Source organism: Chiloscyllium punctatum, chromosome 15 (assembly GCF_047496795.1).
Source record: "Chiloscyllium punctatum isolate Juve2018m chromosome 15, sChiPun1.3, whole genome shotgun sequence".
In the NCBI taxonomy this organism is placed as follows: domain Eukaryota; kingdom Metazoa; phylum Chordata; class Chondrichthyes; order Orectolobiformes; family Hemiscylliidae; genus Chiloscyllium; species Chiloscyllium punctatum.
The window spans coordinates 65,928,455-65,941,065 of NC_092753.1; the positions used below are offsets into that span (position 1 = coordinate 65,928,455).

The window sequence follows — 12,611 nt, forward strand, 5'->3', positions numbered from 1 at the left end:
TTGTCTTCAATGGTGCGTAAGATGTCTTGTTCATTGATACCACCGTAGCCTCCTTCTTCTGGGGCTTTCTTTTCACTAACACCTGAGTAAAATCAGAATTTTTCTGATTGCTGGGACACGATATCACCTTTTGTTATAAAACCATAAGTTATCTTGAGAATGTGACTTAAAATAAGTTCTGGGATTTACATATTAAAGAACCGAAACCAGCAAATCCATTCTAAAAGATAAAAGACTTAACTATCTATTAGGTTTGTTCAATGTATCATTTCAGCTGCATGAGACTGTAATCTTTTTCTATAAATTCTGTGTCTTATGGTCTTGCTTCACAACCACTTGATGAAGAAGCAGAGTTTCAAAATCTGGGGCTTCTAAATAAATCTGTTGGACTGTAACCTGATGTTGTGTGATTTTTAACTATTAGTAACAGCATCTTTGCTGTTGTACCTCTTCCTCCTGCCTGAACCTGCTTCTAGCCCCTTTTTTCCCTATCTCTCTCTCTCTCTCTCTCTCTCTCTCACTCACTCTCATAACACAACTCAAGTCAGCAAACCCTTGGCTTGCTAGTCATTTAGTGTAAATCACATGACTTCTGATAAAGACTGAACTCCTGTTCAAAATTAACTTCTAACCTTTTAAAAAACAAGTCTCAAAACTGAAAGCAAAGGTTGATCTTTCCTCCATTTTAGAACCCAAATGCTCAAACTAGAATGTTATGAACTTTCTTCATACTTCAAATCTGAATTGTGAAACGATATCTCTCCATGTATACATGGTTTTATTTTTAATAGTCACAAGAGACTCAAGAATCCCTTCCTATTTTGATTTTCATTTCCCCCTTCTGTGATCTTATCTTAAATTTTGAATTCTTGGGTTTTAAACTTTAATTTTAAACTTCACAAACTTTTAACTGTTTATTTGTCGGTTAGCTAACCATTGTGTGCTTAACTTTATGTAGCATCACTATTTTTGCAACTATGAGAAGAGTTTAAGAGAACGACTCCAATCTTCATCTGAAAATGTGATCACAAGAGCTCAGGAAATGGAGCAGAAGCTACATCAGACTGTAACAAAGCTGATAAAAATTAAAGAGAAATTGAATATTTATCAACAGCTCACTGTACAATTATTGAACAAGGTGCATACTGTATGTAAATCCTGAATACTTCTATTTATTTCCTCAAATTAGTAGTAATTACATTAATTTGAAAGTAGCTTTACTCCTGAACTCACGCAATACTAAAGGGGTAGGCAAATAAGGAAATTACGGATAGCAGGCCGGAACAGAAAGAAGGCGAATTAGTGATGATGAGTGCTAAAAATGATAAAATGGGATAGTTGTGCTAAATGCAACCCATATAATGTAGTAATTAGTCTAGGAGTATATGAGAATGGGTGACTCGTGTCATAATAAGACCAGCTGTGGGGTAGGTTAAAAACAAAAAAGAAAGGATGGAATCAGACTCTAAATTTATTGACTCAGTGTTGAGTACCAGAAGCTACAGGGTCCCAAGCAGAAAATGAGATGTTCTTTCTATTTGTGCTGAGGCTCGCTGGAACACTGCAGAAGGCCTACAATAGAAATATTGGCATGGAACATAGTAGTATGTTGAAGTAGCAGGCATTTGGAAACGCAGGGTCATTTTTGTGAACAGAGCATAAGTGTTATACAAAATGGTCACCCAGTCTGTGTTTTGTCTCCTCAATCTACAGCAGACCACATCATGAACAGAAAAATACAACTGAGAAAGCCGAAATTCCCGGAAAAACTCAGCAGGTCTGGCAGTATCAGTGGAGAGAAATCAAAGTTAATGCTTCGGGTCCTTCCTCAGCATCACTGGACTCAAAACGTTAACTCTGATTTCTCTCCAGAGATGCTGCCAGCTCTGCTGGGTTTTTCCAGCAATTTCTGTTTTTGTTTCTGATTTCCAGCATTCCTATTATTTTTAGTATCTGTTTAGCTAACAAAGTAGACTAGACTGAATAAAGTACGGGGAAATTAGTACTTCACCTGGAATGTTTGTCTTGGGCCTTGGATGGCGAGGAGAGAGGAGATAAACAGGCTAGTATTACACTTGATTTGGTGTTTCATCATTTGATAGTTTTTAGTACAAATTTTTTTGCTATAACGCGTGTTTCGTCAACGCGCATTTGTTATAATGCAATTGACTAATTGGGGAAACTGTTTCTAAAGCATGAGCTTTTAAAACATGTATTGGCTGCACTGTGATTGTGTGGGAACGTGCGATGGGTGTGTGAGGAGATTTTGAAAATCAAGAACTGTACCAGAATGTACCAGAAGGAAATGGTCCCTGTGGAATAATGACAAGTATGTGTCTGGTTGTGGATTCCCATTGGAGGTGACAAAAATTCTGGCTTACAATTTTTGGTTGTGGAGGTTGGTGAAGATGGTAAGTGAGGACCTGGGGAGCCCTATCATTGTTGTGGTCGGAAAGTGAAGGGTGAAGACAAAAGATAGGTTGAACATGGCTACGGGGCTTGTCCACCACAGGAGTGGGAAATCGTCAGTTGAGGAAAATAATGGACATTTCTGAGGTGGAAGGTGGCATCATCAGAAAAGACAAAGGTGGAGAAACTGGGAGAATGGGACGGAGTCTTTACAGGAAGCAAGGTGTGAGGATGTATAGTCAAGGTAACTGTGGTAGACAGTGAGTTTGTAGTGTATACCTATCCCCAGAAATATAAACAGATGCTGAGGAAGGAAATGCAGGAATCAAATGGACCAGGCTGGAATGTGAGGACAGGCTGGAATTTAGAAGGAAAATTGATCATTTTTTTCCAATTCCAAATGAGAGGGGGAAACAGCACCAATGGTGTCATCGATGTTTTGTTTAGATAAGATCAGATAACTTACAGTGTGGAAACAGGCCCGTCAGCTCAACAAGTCCACACTGATCCTCCAAAGAGCAACCCACCCAGACCCATTCCCCTACATTTACCCCTCCACCTAACACTACGGGCAATTTAGCATGGCCAATTCACCTAATAGGCACATTTTTTTGGACTGTGGGAGGAAACCCATGCAAACATGGGGAGAATGTGCAAACTCCACACAGACAGTTGCCTGAGGTGGAAATTGAACCTGGGTCTCTGGCGTTGTGCAGCAGCACTGCTAACCACTGTGCCACCCACCATGTATTGGAGAAAGATGTGGAAAGGGATATGAATATGATTGGAACAAGAATGTTTCATATATCCAATAGGGGAAGAAGCTGCCTGACAGTTACCTTCCTCCAAATGCTCTGCTTAATTTTAATGAACCTAAGCTATGCTACAAACGTTGCAGATATTTCTCAAGGTCCAGTATTTCTTTTCCAGAATATATAATTATCCACTTAATATATAGAAAGTATGATTAATTAAAGTTGTAACAGAAAATCTTAGAGACAATTTACTAATTTTACAATCATATTACCAAACAATGCAATTCAAGTAGGTAAATATATGACCATACAGGTGGTTCTTCAATAACATGATGATTGCATTGTTGTGCAAGCCCACATTATAGAAAAATTGCAATTTAGAAACAGCACTTAGTGTTGGCAATGTAATTGCATTACAGACAACACAAGTTTTAAAAGTCAAGTGTCTCCAGTTCGTCAATTGTATTACAGTGAATTTGCTTTGACGAAACTTGCAATATAGCAAAACTAAAAACCATCAAAAGATAAAACACTAATTCACGTGGAATTAATTTTGATTATGTGTAAATATTCCAGAATATCTAAGGAATATTTAAGATTAGCTAGGAATAGAACATCCAGCATTGAAAGTATTATTTACCTTAAAGCTCTGGACAAGGAAGAGAACTTGCTCTGGTGAGAGAACATATCATTTGATCTGAAGGTTCCAATTACTTTTGTAATTATTTGTATTATTTGGATTCTTCTTTCTTGCAAGTTGGCAAACAGCTGTATAGGTTCCTCCCACTTTTTTTGTTGCTGTATCATTTAGCATTGTTTGTGAAGGTTCCTTTGTGAAGTTGTGAACATTTACCTAGTCAATTTATTGTGATGTTTATAATCTTGTACAGATATCTTTTCCATCTCTCACTTATTCTTTTAATCTTAAGAATCCTTTGTCAACAATTTATCACTGAAGATGTTCCATTTGTGAGTGTTTTCTTATTATAGTTTCTATGATATTCATATAAGGATCTTTACCATCTCACATCAGTTAGGTGAATCCAGTATCCCACTAGTAATTAATGGCTTATTTTCATGGATATGTGCAGTATTGCCATGTCTCTTTTCATATCTTTTTTGGTGATTAAACTAATGTTAATATTTTTGTGATGTTTATACTTGACTAATAATGTCCGTGTTGTCTCCATGTCCGTTTATTTCCTAATTTCAAAGCAGACCTTCCTGGCTTTTTTTCCTCCTAGTTGCAAGAATATTACATGTTTAATTCTTACATGAATCTTAGTCTCTATGTTTAACTATTTAATTAGTTGTACTTGGTTCTTAATCAAACCTATATTTGTAACCAAATATATTTACAACTGACTAGGCCAGCATTTATTGCCCATACCTAATTGCTCAGCGGACAATAAAAGTCAATACATTTGAGAGTTTAGAGTTACTTTCAGGCTAGGCCAGGTAGGGGAATGGCAGATTTCCTTCCTTTAAGGACATTAGTTGATCAGATGGGTTTTTTAAAATGACAATGGTCAGTTAGTTACAACATCTCCATTAGGCCAGTTTTGAATTCAGATTTCCCTATCTGCCCTGATGGTATTCAAACCCAATACATTAGCTTGGGTTTGGATTACTAGTCCAGTGTCATTATGACTACACCATTCCCTGATTCTGAGTGCCAACAGTAGTGCCCAAAATCTGCTTTCTCCATCAGAATTCAGGAAATTCATGTACTCCCGTTTCTTAAATCGCAGTCCATCACTTGCTAATTAACTTTGGTGTACTGTATTCATTACCTCCAAATAATGTCAGCCCAGGAAAATTAGCTGCAATATGAAGAGAGTGAGAAGAACACTGTTTATGTCTGACATACATTTTAAATCAATTCATCTAAGTCGTGGCATTTGTGACTTTACAAATCAGTTTTACCAGCAGAATCACGCAATTGTGGGTGCATGCACTGCACTCTAGTGACAATGCTGGCACACAGACCTCTGACCTTTTGAGGTCAACTCCATTGATGTTTGCAGGGTCAGAGGAGTTAACAAACTTAAGTATTCTACACAGTCACCTGGACTGGCAAAGGTGTTTGGGAATCCTTTTGGAAAGGAATGATATTAAATGTAAAAATAAACCACATACATTAGAGCTAAATTTGAATGTCATTTTTTTCTTGAAAGGTTTCATGTAATATTCTGATTTTTCTCTTTTTTTCAACAGACAGTTACAAAGCAATCTGAAGATAACTGAATATTTGGAAGAGTTTCTCAAAACTTTGAAAGAGGAAACAAATCTTCAAATGCATTCCTTGGAAATTTTTTACAGTTATTATCAAAGTGATTCATTTGATTAGCAAGGCTAAATAACATAAGCTAATATTAAGAATTGTCTTAAGTTCACAAATTTTCGAGACAAACACATTTAAGTCTCCAGCAGGAAGAAATGGAACAAAATCAATCCTTTTCTTTACAAATATTTTTTTCTTTCATATCAGAGAGGACCATTATATGACTCAAAAATATTACTGCTCTGCTGCTTTTCATCTTATTTTTCATGCTATTTGAATATGTGCTATATGAGTATGTCAAAATATTATATTTGTTTAAGTGTTTAATGGTTTAAATGTAAGACTTAGCCTAATCTTTGACTAGTAAAGCTCTGAATCATATTGAAAGCTAGAATATTTCGTTAATCCACACTTACTGCCGTAATTTTGTTAACCAAGGATATCTGAAACTTCAATTTAGCTGCTGTCAAAATATCCTGTATTTGACTCTTGATAGTTTAAAAATGGTTTGGGATGATTGGTAACACTGGACTATCAGTGCATAGTTAAGATTTCAATGTACTTATTTTTCTGTTTTTCAAATAATGCTCTGAGGAAGTTAGATTTTTTTGTCATTTTAGAAGGAACGTACTGGTTTTCAGTTAAATAATAAAATCAAACGGAGTTTCTACCTTATAAGATGTTTCGACTTGTTGCTGTTTTTCAAATATTGTTTGCCATGTTGGTCAAGAGAATTAAAAAAGAAATGATTCTACCTTTGACCTCAGAATTAACTATTTTTTTCTTCTGTCAAATGTATCACATTCATGATAACAGCCATAAATGGCACCAACAACACATCCGAAGATTAGTTTGACAGGTTGGAATAACTTTTTAAGTACCAGATTAAGAAGTGTGAAGTCATCCATTTCTGTAGGAATAAGAGTAAAAAGGACTGTTATTTGAATGGCAAATAATTACAGCATGCAGCTATGCAGAGGGACCTGAGTGTCCTTATGCATAAATCACAGACATAATTAAAAAGGCAAATGGAATTTTGTCTTTTATTGCTAAAGGGATTGAGTTTAACATCAGGGAGGGTACTTTACAGCAAAATAGCATGCTGGTGAGGCCACACCATACTGTGTGCAGTTTTGGTCTGTTTACTCAAGAAATGATGTACTGGCACCAGGGGAAGTGCAGAGGAGATTCACTAGGTTGATTCTGGAATTCAGAGAGTCGGTTTACGAGGAAAGAATGAGTAGACTGGGATTATATTCATTGGAATTTAGAAGAATGAGAGGGGATCTTCTAGAAACATTAAAAATATGAAGAGAATAGATAAAATAGAGGTAGAGAGAATGTTTCTACTCACAGTTGAAACTAGCACAAGTGGGCATAGCCTGAAAATTAAGGGGAGCAGATTTAGAACCAAATTGAGAAGAAACTTCTTCTCTCAGAGGGTTGTGAATTTATGGAATTCCCTTCCCAGTCAAATAGTTGAGACAGCCTCAGTAAATGTTTTTAAAGTCAAGGTAGATACTTTATTGAACAGTAAAGAAATTAAGAGTAATGGAGAGAGGATGGGTAAGTGGAGCTCAGGTCATGAAATAATCAGCCATGATCATATTGAATGGCAGAATGGGTTCGAAGGGCCAGAAGGCCTACTCCTGTTCCTAGTTCTTACATTCTAAGCATATCTTACTTGGAAATCAACTCCTATCCTACCTTCTCTGTTTCTTGTCCGTCATTGACAGCAATTGATTCTGCCCTCTGGAATTTTTTTGATGATACTGATCTATCTGTTCCGACATTTGAAAATGTTCTCAACTAAACCTTCTGTCACTGTGAAGACCATAGAGTCATAGTCATATAGCACAGAAACAGACCCTTTGGTCTAACTCACCAAATTTTCTCTTGTGGACTAAAAATATGGAATAGTTGCCACTTTAGATCAAGGAAATGGTGGAAGAATATGTTGCAATTTAAAAATTAGTTTCTGGACCTAATCGTGAGTTGTGTCTTCACTGTGACTGTATTCAAGTAGAGGGGAACAGTTAGACACTTTGGCTATTTGTGTCTGTATTCAAGGTAGTTTTGGCCAGAGATGATCCTTTGGTTTTGATCATTTGCTGTGAGCTCAGCAGAGTAAGCATCTCTCTCTCTCTCCCACCTATGCGGAGAAATAACAGACAATTTAAGAGTGGTACAGTGATCAGCACAACTGCCTCACATTGCCAGGAATCCAGAATTGATTCCAGCCTGGGGCAACTGTCAGCATGGAGTTTGCATGTTTTCCCTGTGTATGCATAGGTTTCCATTGGATACTCCAATTTCCTTCCACAGTCCAAAGATGTGCAGGTTAGGTGGATTGGCCATGCTAAATTGCTCAAAGTGTTCAGGGATGTGCAACGTAGGTGGGTTATCCATGGTAATTGCAGGGTAACAGGGATAGGGTAGAGGTGTAGATCTTGCTGTGATGCTGTTTGGAGGGTTGGCGCAGACTCGATGGGCTGTATAGTCTCCATCTGCACTGTAGGGATTCTGTGATTCTAATCTCCTTAATGCTGTTATAGAGTCATTGAGATGTACAGCACGGAAACAGACCCTTAGATCCAACTCATCTATGCTGACCAGATATCTTCACCTAGTCGAGTCCTATTTCCCAGCATTTGGCTCATATACCTCTAAACCCTTCCTATTTTTCTACCCATCCAGATATCTTTTAAATATTGTAATTGTACCAGCCTCCACTACTTCCTCTGGCAGCTCGTGTGAAAAGGTTGCCCTTTAGGTCCCTTTTATATCTTTCCCCTCTCACCCTGAACCTATGCCCTTGAGTTCTGGACACCCCCACACCAGGGGAAAGAGCGTGTCTATTTATCCTATCCATGCCCCTCATGATTTTATAAACCTCCATAAGGTCACTCCTCAGCCTCCGACACTCCAGGGAAACACCTCTGGAGTTTAAAGTCAGAGGTGACTTAATTGAAACATAATATCCTGAAGGGACTTGATCTGATGAATGTGGAAATAACATTTCCTCTTGTGGGAGGATCTAGAACTCAGTCATAGTTTTAAAAAAAGGTTGCCAATTTAAGATATAACGAAAATAATTCTGAGGATTAGAATCTCCTGTCCTCAAAAGGCAGTGAATGCAGATTTTTAAATATTTTTAAGACTGAAGTAGATTCTTAATTACGAATAAAAGACTAAAATTGAAATGCAGGAATGTACAGCTGAAATTAAATCAGACCAGTCACGATCTCATTAAATGGTGGAGGAGGCTCAAAGGTTGAGTTGCATACCTTTGTATATACCTGCCACACCAAGGGTTCCTTCTAAGACTTTCTTAAGACGTACTTTATGATTTTCAAGGACTACCTTTTGGTTTTCAGAGACTCTTTTTTATTCTCACTAACTCCTTTAATAGGTGCTATAGTAAAAATCCTGAAGGGTTCTGCCAGAAATGTCGACTGTTCTGCTTGCCTGATGCTGCTTGATGTGCTGTATCCTTAGACCGTGACACTTCATTCTGATCTGCTGTGCTTATTCCAGCTACAAGTTTTATCAACTCTGACTTTTCATCATCCGCAGTCATCACTATCTCCTAATAACATTATCTGCCATACATGGGGAATATGGACACACAAAAGGACTGGAAGACTTCGACTATATTCTCAATCTTTACTGCTCCATTAAATAATGACAAAATGCACAGAGAAGGGATCATTTTAACACACAATAAACTTAACAATGCCAGTAACAACTCCATATTTTTTTTCCATTATAGAGTACTTCTTACACTGGTTCAATTTTTTTTAGGAAGGTACCCCATTGACTTCTTTATTGCTTATTCACCATTTTGTGATAAGACAGCACCCAACCAAAGCCATTAGCATCAATTGCCATTTTAAAAGGATTAGTAAAGTCAGGGGCAGTCAGTAATGTGTTATTCATTAAGATTGCCTTCAGCTTCTTAAAAACCATTTGGTTTATTAATTTCAACAGGACCAGGTAGATAACTGCAGGAAGAAAGTTCACAGTAACTGGGAGTTCAGAATGAAGTGTCACGGTCTAAGGATACAAGGTAAGCCATTTATGGTTGAAATGAAGAGAAATTTCTTCATTCAGTGTATTAAGCCTGTGGAATTTTCTATTGTAAGTTTTCAAGGAATTAGACATAGTTCTTAGGTTTAAATGCTATGGGGAGAAAGTAGGAAGAGGGTATTGAGATGATCAGCAATAATAAATGGTGGAGCAGGGCCAAATGGCCTACTCGTGTTTCTGTTTTCAATTATTTATGTTTCTAATTCTTGCTAACTCGAGTGGCTTGATATACCTAGTTCTTCTTGTATTTCTTCTAATCCCAAACGATATGTAAATTAGCTCTGGCTTTTTGGCTTTTTACAGAAAATTCCATTTTTAATTTGTTTGCCAATTTTATTGCTTTTGCATTGTTTTTCAAGGCTTAACTAATCAGGAATACAACTTCCATTTGTGGATGTATTTAGCTGCTTCCACTGCCATCATATCTAATAGGAGACATCCCTTGTTTCTCATACTATCAATTACTAAAGACTCATTTCATGTTAAATCTCACATTGTCTACACTCAAAAATCTTACATCGAGCCCCAAACTTTTGTTACAAAGACATAGGAAGAGTGGTTTGCTGATAAATTCATTGTTCCATAAGCAATCACAAATAATTAAATTATCAGTTGAATCAGTAGAGTTGTTCAATCGTTTGACTTTGACAAGACACTCACACCAGATTGCATTAGTAAACAGAAAACACATTTATTATAAACAACATATTTGTTAACAAAGGGAAAACATTAACTATTGCTTTCATTCTCAAAAAGGACATATAAGATGGACTGGTCGGCAGAAGTGTCATGGGCGAAGGGGAAATAAATGGAAAAAGTAACAAAATCTTTGATCGAGACCAAACTGCAAAGGGTCAAATCAGATCATTTTCTCATTGCTCTTTTGGTTTTTGGCAAAAGCACGTTGATGGATGATCCTAAGTTCAGTAGTTGGTCAGTTGAATCTTGGTCTTTCCCTGAGTCAAAAATCACACACCAGGTTATAGTCCAACAGGTTTATTTGAAAACATTAGCTTTCAGAGTGCTACTCCTTCATCAGGTAGCTGTGGAGCAGGATCATAAGATACAGAATTTATAACAGAAGATCTCAGTGTCCTGCAACTGAAACGATATATTGAACAAACCTAGATTGCTGTTACGTCTTTCATCTTTTAGAATGGTTTGCAGGTTTTGGTTCATGGAAGCAGCTAAATACATCCACATCACGTTTACTGGAGTTAGAAGTCCTTTTCAGGGTCTTTTTATCTATTTTCAGGATTTGGATTTTCCCAGGTGTTCATTTTGGGTGCATGTTTGCCCGCTCTGTGCATTTTGAATTTTGGTTCAGACCCAGCTTATTCAAGTCACAAACAGCACAATTTTTATGTTCAAACATGACCCTGACCTTTTGGGGGTAATTATCTTTTTGAATTCACTGCCTTGTTACGTGCACTGAAGTTCAAGCGAGGTTTGAGGAACAGCACCTCAGCTGCCAGTTAGGGATCTGACTGACTTCTGGACTGAAACTGGACTTTTTGACCATTTCCCCCATTTTGATTATTTTTTCCATATTTGACAAATATGTCCCTTACCAGTTATCCCTGTTTGTCTTTCACTTCATGAAGGAGAAAGTGAGGACTGAAGATGCTGGAGATCAGAGCTGAAAATGTGTTCACTTCATGACACCTTTTTGTCATTCCCTCTACAGTTCTCCACTGTCTCCCCCGCCCCAGCATATAACAACTGAAATCTCCAATCTGTAAATCTGAGGGAGTTCCATTCCAATTTAAACTTTAATCAATGTTTCTCCCTGCACTGATGTCATTGCATGCTCCTTCTGCAGTCAGCTCAGCTTTCCCGCTTGCGCATTATTGCATTTCTCGGTGCGCTTTCGAGTCCGGCCGGAGCCTGCTGTGACGCGTGTCCGTAGTGAGCCAATCAGAGGCGGGCTTCCTCGGATTTGAATGTGACGGCCGTTGGCGGAGTTGCTCGGCGCCATGGCGGTCGATGAGATCCGGGTTTGTGAGAGACTTAAGCGCAATGGCTGGAAGTTCAGGAGGACAATGGAGCGAATATTCCAGGAGGTAGTGAGAAGCCCGGTGCTGCCAGACGGCCTGGGCCCGCTGGCGCTTTGAAACGCGCGCGAGTCGGTGCATCTCTGCCGCTGTCACGGCCGCATTGTGCGGATTTGCAGCCGCTCCCCAGCGAGTGGGGGAGGACGTCGGGGTCAAGACTAGAGTGGTGCTGGAAAAGCACAGCAGGTCCGGCAGCATCCGAGGAGCAGGAGCCCTTCATCAGGAATTTTCCGGCTCCTCGGATGCTACCTGACCGCCTGGGCTTTTCCAGCACCACTCTAATCTCCAGTATCTACAGTCCGTCACTTTGGCCGGGGAGGATATTGGGGAGAGCATCAGGAGGGATGGGGAGGGTTGTAACACCGGTTGGATTGGGCTGGAGAGGGTTGGACAGGCGGAGTGAAATCCGGCGTACAGAAGGAGGTGGGAGGCACCATTAAAGGGATGGTCACTGAGGACGGGGGTTTGGGAGCAGGCACTGAGCCACCCCATCAAGGCGAACACCGAATAGAAACAAAACTCGCCGAAGGTGTGAGATGGCAATTGCAATGCCATTTGTCAAAAACGCACAGATAAAACACCATAATAAGATTGCAGACCAGCTGCATGTCAGGAAGTACAGCTGGACATGATGCATTGAGCCCAGGTTCTTTGCAAAAGACAGCTCACCTGTGGACACTCATTCCCATATTTCAGAAAGATCAAAAGATCGTTATAGTCGATGTAACAGTGTGGTACGAAAATGACAGCAAAGCACTGGAAATGGCATAGTGTGAAAAAAGCAAGAAATATAACCACCTTAACGCCAAGGTAATGGAATTTACGGGAGGCTCTGAACCCAAGTACTTTGGCTTCATGATGGGTGCACGAAACAAGTGGCTGGGCCTGAATAACAGCCTCATGAAATTCCTCAGCATTGAATGATTTGAAACCTTTTCCCAAAAGACATCCAGACTCACATTATCATTGACACTGAGTATTACAGCTCTTCAGTGATAGGTAAGCAACCTATCGTTAACA

The 12,611-nt window shown here is 38.8% G+C and overlaps 2 protein-coding genes across 4 annotated transcripts in view; both read left to right on the forward strand.

Annotated features, from left to right (window-relative positions):
• LOC140485851 (ATPase MORC2-like) overlaps window positions 1–5,514 on the forward strand; it is an 88,502-nt gene extending 82,988 nt beyond the window's left edge. The window contains exon 21 of the mRNA XM_072584310.1: window positions 5,382–5,514. Coding sequence (XP_072440411.1) covers window positions 5,382–5,514 — 133 coding nt within the window. The remainder of the gene's footprint in view (window positions 1–5,381) is intronic.
• Window positions 5,515–11,443: 5,929 nt separating this feature from the next.
• The window catches only part of LOC140486347 (uncharacterized), a 43,388-nt gene continuing 42,220 nt past the window's right edge, over window positions 11,444–12,611 (forward strand). The window contains exons 1-2 of one of the 3 annotated variants that reach the window (XM_072585354.1): window positions 11,488–11,600; window positions 12,288–12,401. Coding sequence is in view for 2 of the 3 variants with exons in the window: in XM_072585353.1 (XP_072441454.1) it covers window positions 11,514–11,600 (87 nt within the window). In the remaining variant the exon portion in view is untranslated. Of the gene's footprint in view, window positions 11,601–12,287; window positions 12,402–12,611 lie in introns of all 3 variants that reach the window. The other 2 variants (XM_072585353.1, XM_072585352.1) reach the window with 2 other exon arrangements.